A 24,048-nucleotide genomic window follows, 5' to 3' on the forward strand; every position below is an offset into this window, starting at 1 on the left:
GTAGCATGTGCAATCATTAACTTCAACTGGGAAGAAGACAACCTTGAGAATCGTGACTGATTTCATTTATGAATAATTTCCTAGGGGACATCTTAAAGTGATTTACAATAGGGTTGGTCGTAGGAAGCTGTCCTATATAGAGTCAGGTCATGGGTGGATCTAGCTCAGATTTGTCTACAGCATCCTTTCTCACATGTTGCACTAGAGTAGTCATCATTCCTAGCCAGCGTGGCGAGTGGTCAGGGATGATGAGAGTTGTAGTTCAAGAACATCTGGGAACCCAGAGTTGAGAACCTATGGCCTTCTAGCTGTTGGACACCCAACTAGCAGCAGCCCCAACCAGCGTCACCAATGGTCAGTGAATATAGGAATGGGAGTCCAGCAGTAGCTGGAGGGGTTCAGGTCCCCCAACCCTAGTCTACACTGAGAAAAGTCCTTATCAGCCCAATCTGGGGGAGCCAGAGAATAAATATGGGACAATCCACATGCAAATTGCCTTATCTAGCACTGTTGCTGGCACCTGACTGTCTCAAGAAACAATGGAGTGCGCCTCTGGGGTGAAGTTAAAACACTGTGTTAGCAGCACCTAAGTGACCTCCCCAGGATGCAAGCCTGGGCATCACCATAAAAACATTATTTATACCCCGCCCATCTGGCTGGCTTTCCCCACGCTGGGCAGCTTGCAGCATATATAAAAACATAATAAAACATCAAACATTTAAAACCTGATACAGGGCTGCCTTCAGATGTCTTCTAAAAGTTGTGTAGTCCTTTTATCTCCTTGATGTCTAAGGGAAGGTGTTTCACAGGGAGGGTGCTACTACCGAGAAGGCCCTTAGCCTTTAACTTCTCGCAGTGAGGGAACCAGCAGAAGACCCTTGGAGGTGGACCTCAGTGTCTGGGCTGAGCGATAGGGGTGGAGACGTTCCTTCAGGTATTCCGGGCCTTCAAGTATAAATAGGTCCTGGGCTGCCCTGAAGACAAGACCCACCTCTCAACCTCCCTGACTTGGTCCAAAGGAAAGCAGAGCAAGCAATGCATTTGGCACCAGCTCAGCTGCAGCAGTTGCCAGAATGAGACCTACAAGATGCCATGCAACCATCTTAGGAATCGACTCTGGATTTGTGTAGGGTTTACTCCTTGGTCTTTTCTTCCCCTGAAGATATTCTGCAAGGCAGCAGAGATTTAGGGTCAAGGAGAAGGATATTTTCTTTCTCCTAGATGGGCTACCATCTGTTTCACTTCCCTCTACTGTACATGCAGAAACTGCCTTCTTGACCATAGGACCCACTATTGGTCTCGTCCACACAATCTGCTGGAGCCTGTCTTTGCATGCGGGAGACGTCCCTAACTCACAGAGGGTTTGAGACCAATCAGGTGTCCTCAATAGAAAAAAGACAGCCACGGAACTGAGAAATTCCACAAAACAAATGAAATACCGTGAAAATCCCTGAAACAAGAAGTAATCGACTATAAATATTAACTTGTGGAAATCAACGAAATAATTAAAATCAAAAAGCTTATGGAAAAAATTAGATAAACCTAAAATAGAACAAAGCCTTAGCGGGATGCTGGCTACAAACCTCGTTTCACTGAACTATTCAGTTTCCTCAGAAGGAAATAGAAAAATCCTAAACTTTAAATGACCAAAATTCAAACAAGGGTAGAACTCCCAAAATTCTGACGTATTATAATCCTAGCTCAGCCTAGGTAAGGCAAGCACAGTAATAAAGGACTGAGGACTCAAAAGTACAGTTTCTAATACTGAATTTACAAAAAAGGTTTGAAAACCTAAATAGCAAGTTTTAAACAAAGCTCAACTTGAAGAAAGCAAAGCACAATAATAAAGGGTTAAGGACTCAGCTGTGAAAATTCTAGTGCTGCTTTTACAAAAAATGTTTAAAAACCTAAGTGGCACAAATTCAAAGAAAGGAATACAAGATAAAGCTGTTTTAGATTTGAACAAACTCAAGAACAGGGCTGAAACACTCCCGTGGTCTAGATGTTACTGCTGATGTTAAAGACTAGTTGGTTTCCACAAGATAATATTTATAGTCGATTACTTCTTGTTTCAGGGATTTTCAAGGTATTTCATTTGTTTTGTGCAATCAATCAGGTGTCCTCAGCTGCTTTAGCCATCCAGTCAAAGCCATTTCCTGGGGTGTGGCCGGTGTTGCATGCTGACAGATCAACACACATTTGACTTATGCATGGATACATTAATTTATCCAATTAAAGCCTGGAGCTTTCAAGAACCTTAATTTTGAATGTATTCCTGACAAGGCAGGAGAGTTTTCCTTTCTCCATCCGTTTCGTTTCTAAAAATCGACCTGTTTGACGAAGCCCACCTCTTCGTGACAGAACTCTACTGCTGTGGGGGCAGCTCAGGTACAGAAGAGGAGAAGCACGTTCACATGTGCCGTCTGCTTAGAACAAGCCGCCACAACGTGACGCTTTTGCCAAGCGTACATTATGCTATTTCTGAGCCTTGTCCCAGATACAGATAATTGTCCCGTCTACATGGGCCCGGCTCGTTCTGTAAGCAGCTTAGCTTTAAGATGCGGCAGGATGCAATCAAATCCTCCTTGAGATAACTGGGCACACACCTGCTGCTGTGAAAAGCCCTTGGCAAGGCAGCCTGACATGAACACCAAAACCTTGTTGGCAGACCCACATTTGACACAGACCAAATCCTATTCCTGCCCAGGCAAAGGAGGACAGTCTGTGTGGCTCGTGCCTGGAAGTGCCCGGCAGGAGGTTATGATTGGGGTCAGCCTCTTGTGATGGTCTTACGGAAGCTACATTTGCCGTGCTGAAGGGCACCTTTGGATTCGATGATAAATGAATCGGCCTGCTGTGTTTGGGGCAGAAAGCTGTGGGGAGCCACAGGAGGTACTGCCTTAGTTGCTTTTAACAACCCCCCATTGCTGGATCAGTCAGGGCAGGGTAAGTGGGGGAGATCCAGAGTTTATACAGCCATACCTTGGATTCCAGATGCCTTGTGAGTCGAATGTTTTTGTTCCCTAATGCCGCAAACCCAGAAGGGGGTGTTCCGGTTTGCGAACGTTCTTTGGAACCCGAACGTTCCACGCAACTTCCACAGCTTCCGATTAGTGTTCCCTAAATAGAATGCCTTTTTGTGTTATTTTCACTATAATATGCATCCTTACGTGCACTTTATCCTGATATAGACATTTCTGTACACACCACTTGGCTGGAGAACCGCACCTTAAAATTTGCAGTAGTCCAGCACTTGTTGTTTCTGGAAGTGTGACTTAGGAAGACTTGCCTTTAAGGGCGACCTGAAATCCAATTTCTGTAGCTGCCTGTCCCATTCATTTCCAAAAACCCATTTAGCCTGAGACACAAGGAAAGCACGAAAGAGCTCTGTGCAACATGGGAATAAATGATCCTTCTCAACAACCACTTTGAACCCTCTCGCAAACCGTTGTCTGTCTCCAACCTCCTTTTGAGGGAGGCATTTCCCACTTAACCCAATCCTGGCCTCCTCAACGTTTTTCCTTTTTCTGTACCATTTCACCTTGGGAGCATTGTTTGCAGATTTCTGAAGAGGCGCTTTGTTCTTCTGGGCCGCTCGTAGCTGCCCATTGCACAATGTGACCATCATGCGCCGTCTCACAATAGGGACTTTCAGAACTCAATGAATAGGGAATGCGCTCTGCCTGGGCAACGCTTTGTTGAGAAGTCTGTGTAGCATGAGATAATTGTGGTGCCTCTTCTGCTGCCAGACTCTTGTCAGATCACAGGCTGTTCCATCCCTTAAACGCAATTCTCCAGCCACTGGAATATTCCCGCATCATCTCTTGATCGTATAGTTTGGTTTCCTTACACCTGACCGCAGCACCTTGGACTGAATCTGTTCACTAAGAGAAGGCCAAGCCCCCAGAAGTTTTGCACATTGTTTATGCACCGGTGTCTCCAGTTTAAAGGCTCTTGGGTAAGAACATAACCTGATTCTGCTGGATCAAGCCAATGGCCCATTTAGTCCATTGTCCTGCTCTCACAGTGGCCAAACACATGCCTGTGAGAAACAATGCCTACATTATTACATGAGCACTGTTCCACAGCATTTGATATTTTCATTTACATACATTCATTCAAAATAAGATGGGTTTATGAAGCAATTCTATATCCTCCCACCACACTGACGAAGAATTCTACAAAACAGTAGTCAATATCCGGAAACACTGTTCAGTGTTGGAAATCATATTTGCTGAATACACAAAGCTTCACAGCTTGTCTTTCATTGTACAAAGTCTGGTAAAGGTAAAGGTAAAAGGACCCCTGACCATTAGGTCCAGTCGTGGCCGACTCTGGGGTTGCGGCGCTCATCTCGCTTTATTGGCCGAGGGAGCCGGTGTACAACTTCCGGGTCATGTGGCCAGCATGACTAAGCCGCTTCTGGTGAACCAGACCAGCGCACGGAAGCGCCGTTTACCTTCCCGCCGGAGCGGTACCTATTGATCTACTTGCACTTTGGCATGCTTTCGAACTGCTAGGTTGGTAGGTACCTTGCTTCATTTAAAGATTTCCAAAGACGTTGAGACTAAAGATTTCATTTTGCACTTCTTATGGTTTGAAGGAATTCTATTAAGATTGTCTATTGCATATATACGTGGTCATCATGTTGCCTAGACATGGCTGACTATCTCTTTGCAACACAGGGGTTGGTTTGGTTGCTAATTGCTTTACCTGGGATTCTCAGCAAATGCATGATTCAGAGGAAGAGGATGGGGTATGGCCTAGTACACAAGAGTAGGACCATTTCTCCCAAATAAATGACTGTGCATAGGCTGCACTATGAAGGAACTGTTTGCAAAGGTCCCCAATTTCCTCACTAGTTACTCTGTACATGCTCAGAGGCCATTTGCTATGTGTTTGCCTACTTTAGGAATGGGACGCAGGTGGCGCTGTGGGTTAAACCACAGAGCCTAGGACTTGCTGATCAGAAGGTTGGCGGTTCGAATCCCTGCGATGGGGTGAGCTCCCATTGCTCGGTTCCTGCTCCTGCCAACCTAGCAGTTTGAAAGCACGTCCAAGTGCAAGTAGATAAATAGGTACCTCTCCGGCAGGAAGGTAAACGGCGTTTCCGTGCGCTGCTCTGGTTCACCAGAAGTGGCTTAGTCACGCTGGCCACATGACCCGGCAGCTGTACGCCGGCTCCCTCAGCCAATAAAGCGAGATGAGTGCTGCAACCCCAGAGTCGGCTACGACTGGACCTAATGGTCAGGAGTCCCTTTACCTTTACCTTTACTTTAGGAATGGAACCCGCTGCTTGAAAACTCCCACGCCCATCCTCTCCAACATTTTTGCCCCCCAAATCGGGATGTCAGGAGGGGCACGTCTGCCAGTCTTGCACTGTGGTGCTCGTCAGCAGGATTGCACCAGAGCATCTTCTGATCTGGTCTCATCAGCAGACGTGTGCCAGAGTGAGCGCCGGAACAAAAAACAGGGCATTCCAGGATCCAAACTGAAGCCTGGATTGGCTTCTGTGATCCAAGGTGGCCGCTCAAGGGGTATGCACACTCCCACAACAACTACAGTTGTACCTTGGTTGTCGAACGCCCTGGAACACCGACGTTTTGGCTCCCGAATGATCAAAACCCAGAAGTGACTGTTCCGGTTTCTGAACGTTCTTTTGGAAGCCGAACATCCAACAGGGCTTCCGATTGGCTGCAGGAGCTTCCTGCAGCCAATCAGAAGCTGTGATTTGGAAGTCGAATGCTTTGGAAGTCGATCGGACTTTCAGAATGGATTCCATTCGACTTCCCAGTGGTGCAATTGCATGACATTTGGAGCGCAAGTGACTTCAAGCAGCCACACGTAGGAAATCATTCTTCCTTAACAGGATAGGAAAAACCGGCGCACAGGCCCCACCCACTCCAACACCCCACTGTGCATGGGAACCAGAGCTAAAGTGTGGGTCCAAGGATGTCGCAACAGCCCCGTTGAACAGATGTAGAAAGCCTTCCCAAACCAACGGTGATTTGGACTTGCTTCTACTGAGCTGAGCGGGTGTTTCACAAGAGCAGCATGCCCTGTGAGCTCACAAAGAAAGTAGGCCCAAGTCACTGGGGAAGTGCTACCCAACTTGTGCTAGGTGCAAGGAATAGATCCTTCACTGTGGTTGCAAGTACACTCTGGAACTCCCTGCCCATTGATACTAGACGGGGGTCTTTCCTGTACTGGTTTCAGCACCTGCTAAAAACATTTTTGTTTAGGTGAGCCTACTCACACATGCAAATTTGGCATGCAGTTTAAAATGCATTTTTTTAAAAAGGTGTGTGTGTGTGTGTGTGTGTGTGTGTGTGTGCAAAATAGCTGATCTTATTTATATTTATAAGCCAACTTGTTTTTAACATCTGATTTAATTGGTACATTTTAATGTCTATTTAATGTGAAGCATTTAGAGGTTTTAAGGATCAAGCGGTATAGAAATCCTGTTTAAAGAAAATACACTGGTACTTTGGTTTGCATACGTCTTGGTTTGCATACGTTTTGGATTACAAACATGTCAAATCCGGAAGTGTGTGTCCCGGTTTGCAACCTTTTTTTGGATTACAACCCATTTTTTTTTGGATTACGAACAAAAAAAATTTGGAGGCCCCATTGGTGAAAGCGCACCTTAGGTTACAACCTGTTTTGGTTTACAAACGGACCTCCAGAACGGATTATGGTTGTAAACCAAGGTACCCCTGTTAACAGGCAAGAAGTGTTTTATGTAGATGAAGCCCTGCACTTTAAAAAGAGTAATGGTATCTTGGAGTTGGAAGGGACCCTGGGGTCATCTAGTCCAACCCCCTGCAATGCAGGAATCTCAGCTAAAGCATCCATGACAGATGGCCATCCAACCTCTGTTTCAAAACCTCAAAGGAAATAATAATTCAAAAGGTCTACACTGCAGCCCGGAGAACAGAAAATATTTGAGAACCAGGGCATTCTGCAGAAAATCCTGTTGTTAAAAAAGCATTTAAAATGACAGGATGAATCAACGCAGACTTAGGCCAGGATGATTAAAAGGAAAGAAAAAAAAAGGATTTAAATCAACAAATGGTTTTGCTTTCACATACAGCAGACGGAAGATTCTCTTTTATTTTCAACCCTCTGTAAAATCAGAGCAATAAATCGTAGTAGTCCCCTCTCGCTCACCTTCCTCCCTCCCTCCCTCCCTCCCTGCGCATGCCATCATACCCAGCCAACTTAATTAGCAACTTCGGAGTAATCGTGATAATGAGCTAAGTCAGCGAAAATGTCATTGGGGCTCTTGCAGCTCAGGTTGCAAAAGCAGGCGTTGATCCACATGACTTTCTTGGAGAACCCGGTCCCATCCGGGCACTCGAAGCTCACGTCGATGGTCTTCGACTTGTACGGAGTACAGCAGCGATTGTCCACACAGACGCCGCAGTATTTCGGCCGGTAAGCTGCCTTGCTCACGCATCCAGACAGAGTATAGTTCATCAGCTCCTGCCTCCTGTACACTGCTAAGCATTTCTTTCCAGGCTAGAAACAACATGAGAGAGAGAGAGATGATAGCAATCAACTTGATCGATTAAACATTTTTATTTACGCTTCCAGTAATAACAATACTCATAATAATTTATTATTTCTACCCTGTCCATCTGGCTGGGTTTCCCCAGCCACTCTGGGCGGCTTTCAACAGAACATTAAAAACAGAACAAAACTTTGAAAACAGAATAAAACTTCTCCAAGAACTATGAAGAGGCTGGAAAGTGCTAGAAACTCTCAGCTCTCTTCATCGCTGACCATTGGCCATGCTGGCTAGCGTCCAACAACATCTAGAGGTTTACAGGTAGACTATCCCTGGGTTATGCAGTCTTCGTTCCCAGTTGCAAAACCCCTTGATTAAAACCACAACTCCCAGAAGCCTCTGTGCCTCCATGTCAAGGACCGTGCTGAGGAGGGCTGCACTGAGGAGGAATGGTGGGAGCCTCTCCCTCCTCCTGCTCCTGCTCCGGATCCTGAATCTTCCCACAGTATAGATTTGGAACAGCGGTTTGCAGAGGGACATAGTTCAGAAGGCAGAAGCTGGGAAATACTGAATGGGGAACAGCTAGGAGGAGAAGCACTGGGAGAGAGAGAGTTAACAGACTCACTGTCGCTGGAAAGCATTCACCTGCTCAGCACAATGTCAAGAAGAGCAGATAAGGTGGCGGCACAGAAAGCACAGTGGTTGTGAGATCAGGTTACAAGATGCGGTAGTGACGTGGGTGACTAGGGAGGAAGTGGGTGGGACCCTTAATTAGGAGCACCGTCATTCCTAGCAATGGATTCTTTGTTCTCTCTCTGTGATCAAGTTTCTAACTGGTAAGAGACTCCTTTCTCTTTGTTCTGCTTATCTACTGCCAAAGGGCGGCGGGGGGGGGGGGGAGAGGAAGCTGATTCCCTGAAGCCTCATACCCCATCATGTTGTCCATCTCTTTGGACAGGACAGAGCTGCAATTGGATAGCCTAAGTAAATAAGGGACGTGGGTGGCACTGTGGGTTAAACCACAGAGCCTAGGACTTGCCGATCAGAAGGTCGGTGGTTCGAATCCCCGTGACGGGGTGAGCTCCCATTGCTCGGTCCCTGCTCCTGCTAACCTAGCAGTTTGAAAGCACGTCAAAGTGCAAGTAGATAAATAGGTACCACTCCGGCGGGAAGGTAAACAGTGTTTCTGTGTGCTGCTCTGGTTCGCCAGAAGCGGCTTAGTCATGCTGGCCACATGTCCTGGAAGCTGTACGCCGGCTCCCTCGGCCAATAAAGCGAGATGAGCGCCACAACCCCAAAGTCAGCCATGACTGGACCTAACGGTCAGGGGTCTCTTTACCTTTAAGTAAATAAGGAAGTGTCCACACCTGGGAAGGGAATGCGGAAAAACACTAGAAGCCAAGGACTTACTGTAGAAATGGCATCATCTGGAGATGCCATAAAAAGCTAGTGGCTGTTGCGGAGAAATTGTGGGAGCTTCTTGTGGGTGGATGGGAAAACAAGAGCAATCCTACAAGCAGTACCTTAGTGTGCTTAATGTGGTGAAGCAAGAGCAACAAGGAGGATTTCTGCCTGTATTCTCCCATACCTTAATGTGCTTGGCGATGTCCTCTTCACATGGGCGCATGTTACAGAGCCGGCTCTCTTTTGTCAGACGGCACTGGTCGTTCTCGTTCGTGATTCTTTGGGACGTGCCCATCCCGCAGGTCTTCGAACAGGGACTCCAGGAAGAGGTGTGGAGGATGCAGTTTTTCTGCCACGACTCAATTTCCCCTTCGTAAACTGTAAAAAAGAGAGGAAAGGAACACATGGCATTAGGTGAGCTTATGCGCCAGCCTCAGGAATTCCCTGTGAAGAGGAATTGGTTGTTAAACCGCTCTAATTGAAAAAAACACATAAATATAATAGGCCGTATAGTAACAATTGCAAAGCTATTTACTAGAAACTACTTCTCAAAAGGGGATGCGGGTGGCACTCTGGGTTAAACCACAGAGCCTAGGACTTGCTGATCAGAAGGTCGGTGGTTCGAATCCCCGCAACAGGGTGAGCTCCCGTTGCTCAGTCCCTGCTCCTGCCAACCTAGCAGTTCGAAAGCACGTTAAAGTGCAAGTAGATAAATAGGTACCACTCTGGCAGGAAGGTAAACGGCGTTTCCGTGCATTGCTCTGGATCGCCAGAAGCGGCTTAGTCATGCTGGCCACATGACTCAGAAGCTGTACCTTGGCCAGTAAAGCAAGATGATCGCCGCAACCCCAGAGTCGGTCACGACTGGACCTAATGGTCAGGGGTCCCTTTACCTTTACTTCTCAAAAATTAGATACAGCTTCTTATAATGTCAAAATCAACATTGTGACATAATATATTAAAATGTAGCTTTCCAGTTGACCACCAAGTCCAGTATGTACAAAATACAAGTCCTATATTGTCAGTGCTGTAGTACATTCTTTTCTAATTTTTTCATCTTCTCTTGTATTTTTCTGTCTGTCGTATTGCTTAGAAGAGTGGCATGAAATAATCTTCTAAGTGTCTAATGAAGATGATTGGGTTGGCAGACAAAAGAACCTGGCACTAATGGATGCTGGCACAGGCAGACGAGACAAGGATTCCTAGATATTCCCCTGTTTCGCCCGAAGGGGCTTCATCAGCTGTGCGTGGTTCTAAATCATATAAACATAGACACTTTGTAATATACATAGCTACAAAAATTCCAAAGTAACATACAAAGATATAAAAAATGTACATACCGATATTATGTATATATAGGCATTCTGGTGGTTTTTGGTTTTTCTTTTTTCTTTTTGTTAAACCACTCTGGCAATTGTAGCTCTGTGAGGGGACTTGGGGTCTCCTAACAACTCACAACACCCTTAAAAAACTACGGATCCCAGGATTCTTGGGGGGGGGGGAGCCATGTCTGCTTAAAGTGGTACGATGCTTGTTTAAATGTACAGTGGATGCTTGGGTTGTGAACGTGATCCATGTGGGATGCACGTTTGCAACCCGCAGCTTTTGCAACCCGCGTCTGTGCATGCACGGGTTGCGATTCGGCACTTCTGCGCATGCGCAAAGCGTGGTTTAGCGTTTCTGCGCATGCACAACCACCAAAGCCTGGAAGTAATCTGTTCCAGTACTTCCGGGTTTTGGCGGTCCATAACCGGAAAAAACACAACCTGAAGCGTCTGTAACCCGAGGTATGACTGTATAGTGCGAATGTGGCCTTAAATGTGAGCTAGATGAAGCAGTGGTCTGCCCTTGTATAATACAGCTTTTCTACCTTTTTCCCTGCTGGAGGAAAACCACCTTGGAAGGGTAGATGTTGAGCTGGAGGTTAAAAATTCAGCACCTCTTCTCAATTCCCTCCAAGCCCAGCCCTCAAGTGGCTGTTGGTTTCAGTTTGTTTTCTTTTCGCTGTAGAGAAAGGGTGGAACAAGTTATACCTGGGACTCCATGCTGCAGGGAGTTTGCCCCTAAAAGCTGTGGGGAGCTTCCTTCCTCCAAAGTCTTAGAAAGCTGCCCCTCCTCACGTGCTCCACACACACACACACACACACACACACACACACACACACACACACACACTGCCAATACCTGCAGAGGAGATGTGCCGTGGGGAGGTCTTTCTGATTTTCTTGGAGTCGTCACAGACCCACTGTTCGCAGCATTGCCCCTTCAGCTTAATCTGTTTGGGGTTGGGGCACCAAACGAGGGGCGGCTTGGAGTCTCTGCAGGTGGGAACACAGCCCACCGCTCCTCCGATACAGGTGCAATTGTACTTGCAATTGGGCTGGAAGGACTGTCCATTCTTGTACCTGACCCCATCGAGTATGCAGTCGAGGCCAACAATTTCTACAAAAGGAAGAGGGGAAATGCATAAAGAGAGAGAGAGAGAGTTTCAAAAGCCCAGGCTCACATAACATCTGATATCACAGCAGCAATCTGGTTTTGAATACACAGATTTTCCCTCCCTCCCTCCTTCCCTCTTCCTTCCTTCCTTCCTTCCTTCCTTCCTTCCTTCCTTCCTTCCTTCCTTCCTTCCTTCCTTCCTTCTTCCGACACAGCACCAGGCAAGGGCAGGTTATCTATTTACTTATAAGGGACGCGGTCTAACCCACAGAGCCTAGGGCTTGTCGATCAGAAGGTCGGCTGTTCGAATCCCTGCGACGGGGTGAGCTCTCGTTGCTCGGTCCCTGCTCCTGCCAACCTAGCAGTTCGAAAACACGCCAAAGTGCAAGTAGATAAATAGGTACCACTCAGGCGGGAAGGCAAACGGTGTTTCCGTGCGCTGCTCTGGTTCGCTTAGTCATGCTGGCCCCATGACCCGGACACTGTACGCCGGCTCCCTCAGCCAATAAAGCGAGATGAGCGCCGCAACCCCAGAGTCGTCTGCGACTGGACCTAATGGTCAGGGGTCCCTTTACCTTTACCTTTACTTTTGTAAACTGCCCACTCCTTAAATTATCAAGGCGGGATACAATAAATTAAAACACTGCAATGTAAAATCGTAAAAATGCAGAAATAACATAAATTAGTCAAATTTTATGTTGTGAAGCTCCCTTAGACCTATGGGTATAGGGCCTCATAATAATAATAGCAACAATACAGTCAAACCTTGGTTGTCGAACCTAATCTGTTCGGCTTCCGAAACGTTTGACAACTGAGGCACGGCTTCCGATTGGCTGAAGGAACTTCCTGCACTCAAACGGAAGTTGGGTCAGATGTTCAGCTTCTGAAAAATGTTCAAAAACCGGAACGCTTACAGTAAGGGGGGAAAGTATTTGATCCCTGCAAAATTTGCCTGTTTGCCCTCTGATGAAGAAATGACCAGTCCCTAATTTTAATGGTAGGTTTGTTGTAGCTGTGAGAGACAGAATAACAACAGGAATAACAACAGAATAACAACTGGTCATTTCTTCCTCAGAGGGCAAATAGGCAAATTTAGCAGGGGATCAAATACTTTCCCCCCTCACTGTACTTCCAGGTTTTTGATATTTGGGAGCCAAAAAGTATGATAACGGAAGCGTTCAGGAACTGAGGTTTGACTGTAATAATAATAGCCAGTTTAATTTTCTAATTAAAACTTGGTGAAACAATGACGTTTTCAGAAGGCAGTGAGATATATGGATTGTAATGTTAGAATTCCTGCTCCATGGTTGCAGTCATGGGATTATTGTCTATCACATGACGGTATATGTTTTGACTCCACAGAGTGGGAAGTGATGGAGACAGGATGTTTGTGTTACTGTGTTCCATGAAGTGGGACTATTGTCCTTTGTTCTTTTTCTCTTTGCTGTCTGATGCTAGAGAGAGAGGGAGCCATGTTGCAGTGCTCCGTGTGTGTTTATATGTAAATAAAGTAGATTAGCCAGAATGCTGAGTTGCTGAGGTCTGTCACGCAAGCTGCAAAGACTCTGCGGATCCCTAAGTGTGCCAGTGTCAGTTGGCATCGGTTGCTGTGATGTTCGGGCTGAAGAAAGCTTTTGAAGCTCCCAAATGATTGACCAGGAGTGAGGGAACATGCCAGTCGGGCATGTGTCTCTGCCGGGGTCCTACTCGAGTGTAGGCTGAGCTCCGGACATGTAAGTACCCGTCTGATTTACACAGATTTCTTTCTTCCCTGGAGAAAAGGAACTTCTTTACATAAGAACTGCCAGATTAAACCAAAACCCTATGTGGTCCATCGCTTTCCTTCCTTCCTTCCTCAACAGCCAACCAGATGCCTATGGGAAGCCCAACAGGCAGAGCACGAAGGCAGTAGTTCTTTCTCTCTGTTGTTTCCCAGTTTGAAACTGGTATCCAGAGGCATGCTACCCTGATCATGTAAGGAGCATCTAATCATTGTGACTAGGAGCCAATGCCATTATCCTCTAGGAATGCTAAAGCCATTGGCACTAATTATTATTATTATTATTATTATTATTATTATTATTAATTTATACCCCGCCACTCTGGGCGGTTCCCAACAAAGTTAAAAACTCAACAGAACATCAAACATTAAAAACTTCCCTAAACAGGGCTGCCTTCAGATGTCTTCTAAAAGTCAGATAGTTGTTCATTTCCTTGACATCTGGTGGGAGGGTGTTCCACAGGGCAGGTGCCACTACCGAGAAGGCCCTCTGCCTGGTTCCCTGTAATCTCACTTCCTGCAGTGGAGGAACCACCAGAAGGCCCTCAGAGCTGGACCTCAGTGTCCGGGCTGAATGATGCTACAATGGTGCATCTCCCACCTTTCAGTTTCATAATTGGACCCCAGCTTCCAATATTATGAGGAAGGGAGAAATCCACATTCATGTGCTGTGCATATTTTTTTTAATAAAAAAACTTTAACTTAGGTGTTTTTTTTAAATAAAAAAACCCTTTAACTTAGGCCCCTGTTAGTATTTGCCTGGTGAGATTCAGGTGCTTTTACATGCAGTACCACGCAGTACAACTTGGCTTAGTTACAGTGGTGAAAATTCCTAAATTATTGGTACAGGAACACAATAATGGCTTGTAAAGGCCATGCGGTCTGAGCTTGGAGCAACCAGCCCAGACCTCTTTCCATGCAGGAATTCACATGGTAGACTGAAGGAACAATATTTTGGCTTCCTTTCTCCCAAGGTGAGGGGAAAGTGATCTAGCTAAGCCTGGCAGGACAGCTTACTCTATGGTATTAATCCCTTCACGAATTAATTAGACTTAAGCATGTTGGTTATCCCACACTTTTTAGCAACTCATTCAGAGCGAATGGCAGTCTATTGGAAACCCAAATTTCCCTTTGTTCAGATTTGGCATTAAAGAGTGGGTTTTCCTGGGGTAAGGGGCGGGGCATGGGGAACCTCCAAAAAATGCTCAGACGCAGAGCTTTAAAAGTGAGGACTGTTATGTACTGAAGTTCTCACCCTGGGCCAGCAGGGGGATACTGTAGATAGTTCAGGTCCACATATGCAAATAAGGGATCGAAAGTGACGTTCAGTGATTGAATAGTTACAGAAAATTGTTACAGTTGCGTGGTAGTGGAGCTCTATATAAGCAGGCTGGCTGAACCCTTTAGTTCAGTTCTGTTCTGGCCTGTGAATAAACAAGAGCTGTTTGAAGAATTGCTGTGTCGTCTGATATGTGCACCCACAACTTAACAAGGACTATGCCTATAAAGTGTGGGGCAAAAGGTAACTGTGGGTGAGCCCTTACATCGAGCCGAAGAATTGATCCTTCTAGCTCAGTATGGTCTACACTGAAGGACAGTGGTTCTCTCCAGGATTTCAGAAAGGGGACATTTTCAATCCTATCTCAAGAGGCCAGAGATCGATTGAAGCAGGGACATTTCATAAGCAAATGAGATGTTCCAAAGGTGAAATACAGCCCTTTTTAAGGTAATGCGAAATCCACGGTGCAGGTTACGGCTTGTGCCACCGCAGCCTTTCAAAACTCACCCCTTTTGTCTCGAGTTCACAGGTGTTTGTACAAATGCTTATAGTATAGAACTAGTAGTTTGTTTTGCTTTATTTCTCTCCCACCGGAACACGCACAGCTCCTGCAGTTTTAATAGAATATCCTGTTTCAGCTGCAGAGAAAAATGGGACTGAGCCATTGAGTCTCTGTTTTCCCACTTTTACAACAATGATCCTGCCCATTTGGGAGTGTGGGTGTGTGAGGGAGGGGGTGTTCTTGTAGGATTTTGTTTTAAATAGAGGGGGAAATTCCAAAACTTGAGATCGAGTTGTAAGCAGATCTGCATGTTTCCACTCCTGGGTTTGCCAATGTTTTGCACGGCTTCAAAGCCAAACCAGGTTTTCAATACCTTGGCGATCCTATTTCGACACTTGCAGTGTTTACTGTGTAACCTCAAACCTTACAAATTGGTTGGGAACTTGAATTTTCTGGAACAGCGTGCAATAAATATTTTGGTCTGAATTTAACCGTGAGCTGGACCACCCAAAGAAGCAAAGAAATGATGCTAAGAAGAAAAAGAAGAAGCGTGAAAAGATGAAAATATACCAACAGAAGAACAATGGTTGTACAAACTGATAGAGCTCACAGAATTAGCAAACACAACAGCCAAAATAAGGAACTGAGACGAGGGGGAGACAAGGGCAGGGGGGAGAGTGGGAATACCTTACAGAATATCTAAAAAGAAATGACATTACAGTAAACCTGCAAGTAGGGGTAATTCTTTGAAGATCAGTAGGAAAGGACGGGAATGAAAAAAGGGTGGAGAAATTAATGGAGATGCAGCAAATTAAGGCTTTGTTAGAATGCCACTGAAGTTCAGGTTGGAAAATCTGCGCAGAAACAATGTCAGATGAAGTATGTATGGTGTACAATGAAAATTGGAAAATGCATGAATCAGTGGTTTTCAACCAGTGTCTTGTGGCACCCTGGGGTGCCTTGAATGATGGTCAGGGGTGCTGCAGGCAACACTGACCTCTGTTTCTCTTTCCTTCCCTCCCTTCTTCTGATGCCCTCTTGCATCTCTGGCTCCCAAAGGCTTGCACAGCTGTTTGTTGCAGCAGCCCTGGCTACAAACTCGCCAGGCGAATGGGGCCTCTGGGGCTGGCCAGGGGGTGCTTCCCAGGGCCCTGTGGGGCAGTGTGAGGAGGCACCTCTTCTTTGGGGTGCGGAGGGGCAGCTGAGAGACAAGGGTCGGCTGTTGCAGCTGCCTAGAAGACTCCCGCCTAGGACTTGCTGATCAGAAGGTCGGCGGTTTCAATCCCCGCGACGGGGTGAGCTCCCGTTGCTCGGTCCCAGCTCCTGCCAGCCTAGCAGTTTGAAAGCACGTCAAAGTGCAAGTAGATAAATAGGTACCGCTCCGGCGGGAAGGTAAACGGCATTTCCGTGCACTGCTCTGGTTCGCCAGAAGCGGCTTAGTTATGCTGGCCACATGACCCGGAAGCTGGACGCCGGCTCCCTTGGCCAATTAAGCAAGATGAGCGCTGCAACCCCAGAGTCGGCCACGACTGAACCTAATGGTCAGGGGTCCCCTTTACCTTTACCTTTAGAAGACTCCCAAGGATAGGGGGCTGAGGGAACACTCCATAAGGGAGGGTGTTCGAAAAAGGGTGAGAGGCTGCTGGCTCTGCAGGCAAGAGATGACATAATTGGGCTCCTGAGTCCCACAGGGGTGCAGCAGAAAGAATGTAGTTGGTTAAGGGAGTCATGGACTCAAAAAGGTTGAAAACCTCTGGCATAAAGAAAAAGAAAAAGAAGCAACATCACCAGACGTTGCTAGAGTGAAACAAGGCAAATCCAGAAGCAAAGGATCACAAAGTGGTGGCCAAGCTAACTGAACCCTCACAATGCTTCACAACGTCATTGTTGTGGTTATTATTATTTTATTTAATGCATTTACAGTGGCACCTTGGTTTTCAAACGCAATCCGTTCCGGAAGACCAAGTTCTGAAACATTTGCAAACCAAAAACTCAATAGCCGACAGCTAGGCCTCAGGATCCTGCACCCAGCAGAAGCCGCGTGGCATGTTCGACTTCCGAGGCGTGTTTGAAAACCAAAGCGTTTACTTCCGGATTTACGGCGTTCAAAAACCGAAATGTTTGTCAACGGAGACGTTCAAAAACTGAGGTATAATAATAATGATAATAATAATAATAATAATTTATTATTTATACCCCGCTGGGTTTCCCCAGCCACTCTGGGAGGCTTCCAACACAATATTAAAATACAGTAATGCATCAAACATTAAAAGCTTCCCTAAACAGGGCTGCCTTCAGATGTCATCTAAAAGTCTGGTAGTTGTTCTCTTTGACATCTGGTGGGAGGGCGTTCCACAGGGTGGGTGCCACTACCGAGAAGGCCCTCTGCCTGGTTCCCTGTAATCTCACTTCTCGCAATGAGGGAACTGCCAGAAGGCCCTCAGAGCTGGACCTCAGTGTCCAGGCTGAATGATGGGAGTGGAGACGCTCCTTCAGGTATACTGGGCCGAGGCTGTTTAGGGCTTTAAAGGTCAGCACCAACACTTTGAATTGTGCTCGGAAACATACTGGGAGCCAATGTAGGTCTTTCAAGACCGGTCCCACTGAATATCCATCCTGCCTTTCTCAGTCTACTTTCAGAGAAGAAACAGCCTGGGACATGTTCAGACCGACGGGAAGCGCCATGACCCGTATCTCTGGCAAAAAGAAAGAGGTACATCACTTACGTGAACACACTCCTATTTCGTACCTAGGTCTGTCTCTGCTGTAGTCACAGTACAGCCCCCTGTGGACGTCGCAAGTGTCCGCCTCTGTGCAGTTCTCCCCCAACTGCTTGGCACACGTCTTGCAGCACTCACAGCCGTCGGTCATCAGGCTGACGCCCACCGGGCAAACGGGCGGCGTCTTCGGACATTCGCACGGCCACTTACAGTACTGCATCCGCACGTAAGCCTCGGTCGAGGAGGAGGTGACAGGGGGTGACATGGTAGTCGTGGTCGTGGTGATGTTCTGGGCAAAGACCTGGGTCAGAAAAGAAGAAAAAGCTTAGCAGGGAAACTCATGAAGCCTTCAGGAATCCAGTGACAGGTTTACTAATCTCTCCTGCTTCACAGATCTACCCGGTGCTGATACTGACTGGTATGGAGAACATAGAAACCTAGGACTTGTACAGAGCCAGACCTTTGGCCTACCTTGCTCAGTATTGTCTACACTCCCAGGGTTCCAGGCAGGAGTCTTTCTCAGCCATACCTGGTGATGCCAGGACTTGAACTCAGGACCTTCTGCTTGCAATGCAGATGATCTGCCACTGAGCTATGGTTCTTCTCTGCCATGTCTTTTTCCCACTGCCCATGATAGCCATTTTGTGCTGGCACCCACGGCACTATTATCAAGGTTATTTCAACAAGGGCAGGGGAGAGAAATAGTGCAGATATTACTATTGCAGAGCTTGAGGCAGCTAAAACAGCTAAAAACTGACTCTTATTGCCTAAAAAACTGACTCTTTATACAGTGGTACCTGGGGTTACAAATGCTTCGGGTTACAAACACTTCGGGTTACAAACTCCGCTAACACAGAAGTAGTACCTCAGGTTGAGAACAAAAATTGCACGCCAGTGGTGCGCCGGCAGCGGGAGGCCCCATTAGCGAAAGCATGCCTCAGTTAAGAACAGTTTTGGGTTAAGAACAGACCTCCGGAATGAATTAAGTTCGTAACCCGAGGTACCACTATATGCCCCCAAACTGACTCTTATTGGGATAAAAATTGTTCAGACCCATAAATATGATTCAAAAGCTTCACTCATATGCTTGTCCAAGCATAGGCTCATCTTTTTAGAAATATTAGATTACTCCCAACAGACCTAGAATCAGAGGTCTGTCTCTCTCCACACAGACTCCATTAGCCTGTTTTCTCTTCAGGAGAGAGACCTCATAAGCACATCCTGTGTTCTCTGTGACTCCCAGAGAAAGTCTCAAGGACCAATTCCCCAAGATGGCAATTTGCAACTGAAAACCTCTCTCACAAGACCTAAGGTTAAACACCACATGAGAGCTAACAGAGAACACCAACAGTTTATTATCAACCCATCTAGGTGCTTAGAGAGCCCTTCTTAGCTTTAGGATATATATACCCCAATGAAATTTTCCAGTTAAACTTTCAACAATACACATTCAAACACAGAGAGAGTTATTTCTATTTCAAGGTCAACTAAACAATTACGCTTAACAGGGAAGCACTGCTTCTATCCAATATTATGATGCTGAGCAGGACAGATCAATAGCCTGACTCAGTTTAAGGATGCTTCCTATGTTCCAGCCTGAAATTTGGTAGTATCCATCAATTCGGTAGCAACATCAGGATGCAATGCATTGCAATTCATACTTTTGTTTGTTTTCCATGACGGTCTGGAAATTTCATCACTTCAAGATGGGGAAGGGGTGCAATGCCGCAATTGTTTGCCATTGGGTAGATTGCACTGAGCACATGTTCCCCAGGTCATTGGGCGGTTCTGGAGGGATCAGTCCAAGGCCTGACCTATTTCCTCTGCTTATTCCTGTGAGAAGATTACGCCTGACCTGTGAGTTTGGACGGCTCCCAAGAGGAATAGCTTCTTGCACCTGTCAGGGACCGCAGTGCCTTTCTGCTGAACAATTACCCCAGGAGTGAGTTCTCAGGAGATAGAACTGGAATGGACGTCATTGTAGGAATTGAATATAGCCTGGCGTTCTCGCAGGCAATTTTCGGTCCTATTCATTGGTCTGTCTTGCATGCTAGCTATGGGTTTTGTTCACTTTCCTGGGATCTAAAGTTACTAAAGTGTTTTGCTTTTGCTTTTTCACCCTTAAAAGGTCTGGCCTTTAATGCCAAAATTAAAGCTTCAATTGCAAAGTTAATCATGTCCCTTTTGTACGGACTAGAAAAGACATTTCATTCCCATTGCTTAAGAGGCAGGAGTTCCCACAACCACAGCAATGGAATTTGTTGATTTCCCTTTGTTAATAGTATTTAGTTAATAATTTTCAGGTTCTCTTGAAGCTTTTCATCCAGTCTTCTGAAGATCATAAGTGAATCCAAGGTCACGTAGAACATGCAATTCATTTTGATGCCCATTGATCACCGAATAATACTTTCAAATAATAGTTCTCCACTTTTTCTTACTTAAACAAAAGCAAAGTATTCTACCCTTCCTCCAAGGAGCTCATGTGATGTAAGAATGAAACAGGCTATATCCACGTACAACAACCCTGCATGGTAATAATTTACAATTTATTTATAATTCGCAAATAATTTATAATTTACTCAGTGTTAAACCGCAGAGCCTCTTGGGCTTGCCAATCAGAAGTTTGGCGGTTCGAATCCCCGCGATGGGGTGAGCTCCCGTTGCTCGGTCCCTGCTCCTGCCAACCTAGCGGTTCAAAAGCACGTCAAAGTGCAAGTAGATAAATAGGTACCACTCCGGCGGGAAGGTAAACGGCGTTTCTGTGCACTGCTCTGGTTTGCCAGAAGCGGCTTAGTCATGCTGGCAATATGACCCAGAAGCTGTACACCGGCTCCCTCGGCCAATAAAGCGAGATGAGCGCTGCAACCCCAGAGTCAGCCACGACTGGACCTAATGGTCAGGGGTCCCTTTACCTTTAAGTATATAGAGGGACCTTAATTAAGAAGAAGCCTGCAACAGAATCATTCCTCAACCACCCCATACGCAGACAAGTAACACTGGGGATGTTGATAACTAGCTATGAGGAAGCTGTGTGTAGATCTTAATTAATAATAATGACCAGCATCCGATCTTGCTGAAGGTATTTTGCTGCCCGAGGTCAGAGGCAGCCCAATATATTTTGCTGTCTGATGCAAAGGACAAGATGGCAGCCTCTGATTCCTCATAGAAAACCCAACTGGGCTGACAAGGATGCATCCTCCACAAAATCTGAGAATATTAGACTGTGATAGGGGTTGCAGGGCAGGTGAGTTTAGGGGAATAGTAGGGGGAAGCCCCTATCTCTCAGTATCTGCCAATGGTGGTGGCTGCCCCAACCTGCCTAATGGTAGAGCCGGTAGTGCTTGAGATAACAGACAAGATGGCTCCCTCCCAAATTCCCTCAACTGTTCCTCATCAGGCTTGGTTTCCAGACCCTTGATAATCTTGCTTGCCTTCTTCTGCTCACATTCCAGCTTGTCAATATCCTCCTTAAATTGTGGCACCCACAGCTGGACACAGTATTCCAGGTGTGGTTTCACCAAAGCAGAATAGAGCAGTACTATTACTTCCTTTGATGTGAACACTATATTTCTGTTGATTAGAAGAAAAGCACAGTTGCCATCTTTCAAAACTGACTCCCTTTTTGTGCCACTAGAAAGCAAGCTACATTTAGCAAATGACCCATTTGCAAAGGGAAAATTTATTTTGTTGTCCACTATTATGCAAAGCATTGGAATGGGCCAGTTGAAAATAATTGGCAATGATTACCCAGTAGTAAATGTAGTAGTATAACAAAAAGATACCTGCTGCAGGCTCCGTTGCCTTTTCTTGCGGCTCCACCTAGTGGTGCAAATATTTTCTGAGCCTGCAATTGCAAGTTTCACTAGCGGTGATGTGTACAACCCTCCTTTCAGAAATCAAAATTATAATAGAATTTGACCACCACCCCACAGCAGCAGCTGCAACCCAAAACAAAAAAAAGCACGAACCAGCCAAGCTAAAATCAGAATTACAAATTGTTATACCTCTGGATAAATAAGACACCATTCAATGTATCAGGGATGCAGAACCAGCTCCCATCACCAGCTCCCATCACCTTTGCTATAGGCTTACTCACACATTACACCGAACACAGGAACAAGCTGTTTGGACGAATGCACATGTGTTTGTAACACGGAGCGGACGTTTGTTGATTCGTACAACTCTGTACAATTTCGAATGCCTGAGAAACAAGTCTAGATCCAGTCCAGAGACCAACTGGCATAAAAGCAGTGCTTTTTTGCAGCCAGAACTCACCAGAACTCAGTTTCAGCACCTCTCCGGTGGGTGCCATTGCCATTATAAGAAAACAAGGGAAGCGTTCGTGGTGAGTTCCAGCACCTCTTTTTCTAGAAAAAAATTGCACTGGATAAAAGAAGGCTTGCAGGGAGAGAAAGGTCTTCAACAGGCACTGAAAAGGCAATAGGTAAAGGTAAAGGGACCCTTGACTGTTAGGTCCAGTCACGGACGACTCTGGGGTTGCGATGCTCATCTCGCTTTATTGGCCGAGGGAGCCAGCGTACAGCTTCCAGGTCATGTGGCCAGCATAACTAAGCCGCTTCTGGCAAACCAGAGCAGCGCACGGAAACACCGTTTACCTTCCCGCCAGAGTGGTGCCTATTTATCTACTTGCACTTGACGTGCTTTTGAACTTTTAGGTGGGCAGGAGCAGGGACCAAACAATGGAGCTCACCCCGTCACGGGGATTCGAACCGCCGAACTTCTGATCTGCAAGCCCTAGGCTCTGTGGTTTAGACCACAGTGTCACCCGCATCCTGAAAAGGCAATAGAGACTTCCTCATATGTAGTGGCAAGGAGTTCCAAAGTATAGTTGTCACCTAGTGGCTTCCCAGTTCCAGCCACCATTGCTGGCTAAGCATAAAGCTGGAGAGATGTTCAGGCAGGAAGGCCCAACTGGATGTCAACATCAGCACTAAGGAGCTGTGCCAGCTGCTTGGTGCCTGAAGGTGGCAGATGCTGCCACCAGCGTGGGATATTTAAAGCCCAGTCAAACCAACAATTCATGTTTTGCTAAATATGCATGCGGCAGGAGCCAAATCTCACAGAGTTTTCCTGTAAATTGCTAGAGAGAACTCTGTGAGAGACATTCCCACTGTGCCCTGACAAAGGTGGGCATAGCTTTATGTCTCCTATCTGGGCACATTTTCTTCCTCTTTTGATCTCTTTCCGCTCTGCCAGCAAGTCTATCTTAAGTTAGACTTAAACGTATACAGTGATACCTCAGGTTATGAACTTAATTCGTTCTGGAGGTCCGTTCTTAACCTGAAACTGTTCTTAACCTGAAGCACCACTTTAGCTAATGGGGCCTCCCACTGCCGCCGCGCCACCGTCGCACAATTTCTGTTCTCATCCTGAAGCAAAGTTCTTAACCCGAGGTACTATTTCTGGGTTAGCGGAGTATGTAATCTTAAGCGTATGTAACCTGAGGTACCACTGTATTTGGAATTGATTTACCATTTTAAGCCTACCTGAACGAAGCTGCTGTTTCTGTTACTCTTCAGCAAGCATAATAATAATAATAGTAATAATACCCTGCCCATCTGGCAGGGTTTCCCCAGCCACTCTGGGCGGTTTCCAACAAAACACTAAAATAAAATAACCTATTAAACATTAAAAGCTAAAGAGGGCTGTCTTCAGATGTCTTCTAAAAGTCTGGTAGTTGTTCTTCTCTTTGACATCTGGTGGGAGGGCGTTCCACAGGGCGGGTGCCACTACCGAGAAGGCCCTCTGCCTGGTTCTCTGTAACTTGGCTTCTCGCAGTGAGGGAACCACCAGAAGGCCCTCGGCTCTGGACCTCAGTGTCCGGGCAGAACGATGGAGGTGTGAGTGAGTAAATGTTATTTCCCCCCGATGATTGTTTTAAGGGGGAGAAGAGGGGGAAACACCGGAAGGATCTAGCCTGCCTCAAAGCATCCTGGGACTCAGCTACATTAGTAAAGAAACAATGATTTGAAGGCGTTATAAACATGCAACACCAGATGGCGCCAGAGAGCAGGAAATTTTTATACACCTTTTTCCATAGGGGTTTTTGTTATTATTGTTATAACGATCTAATGTCTGACTTATGTATAGAGTTCCCGCCCCCCTGTGTGTAGATCCATCCCTGGATTACTTAAACTAAACAGCTAAAACTCTCCTATCTAAGCTTCCCTTTTAAGCTGCAAAGGGATGTATCCTGCTGAACTCACAAACGTGGGGAAGAAAGGATAATACCTAATAAATATATCATCTCCTAGCATGTATTCACATCCCAACAGCCAGCCTAGTTGGCCCAGATGCATAATCTGGAGGATTGTAGGATCCTCAGGATCAATTTTTGGGACCACCCAGCGAGGCTGTAAGGAGGACAAGTGAAACGAGAGAGAGAGAGCGAGC

General features: G+C 46.2%; 1 protein-coding gene across 1 annotated transcript in view; it reads right to left on the bottom strand.

Moving 5' to 3' along the window:
* Nucleotides 1–7,195: 7,195 nt before the first annotated feature.
* Nucleotides 7,196–24,048, bottom strand: part of CCN4 (cellular communication network factor 4) — a 31,512-nt gene continuing 14,659 nt past the window's right edge. The window contains exons 2-5 of the mRNA XM_081012749.1: nucleotides 17,641–17,935; nucleotides 11,099–11,356; nucleotides 9,099–9,292; nucleotides 7,196–7,521 (exon numbers count right to left, since the gene is read on the bottom strand). Of these exons, the coding sequence (XP_080868875.1) occupies nucleotides 7,222–7,521; nucleotides 9,099–9,292; nucleotides 11,099–11,356; nucleotides 17,641–17,935 (1,047 nt within the window). The 3' untranslated portion in view covers nucleotides 7,196–7,221. The remainder of the gene's footprint in view (nucleotides 7,522–9,098; nucleotides 9,293–11,098; nucleotides 11,357–17,640; nucleotides 17,936–24,048) is intronic.

Source organism: Podarcis pityusensis (genome assembly GCF_964106645.2).
Source record: "Podarcis pityusensis genome assembly, chromosome: 7".
Classification (NCBI taxonomy): Eukaryota; Metazoa; Chordata; class Lepidosauria; order Squamata; family Lacertidae; genus Podarcis; species Podarcis pityusensis.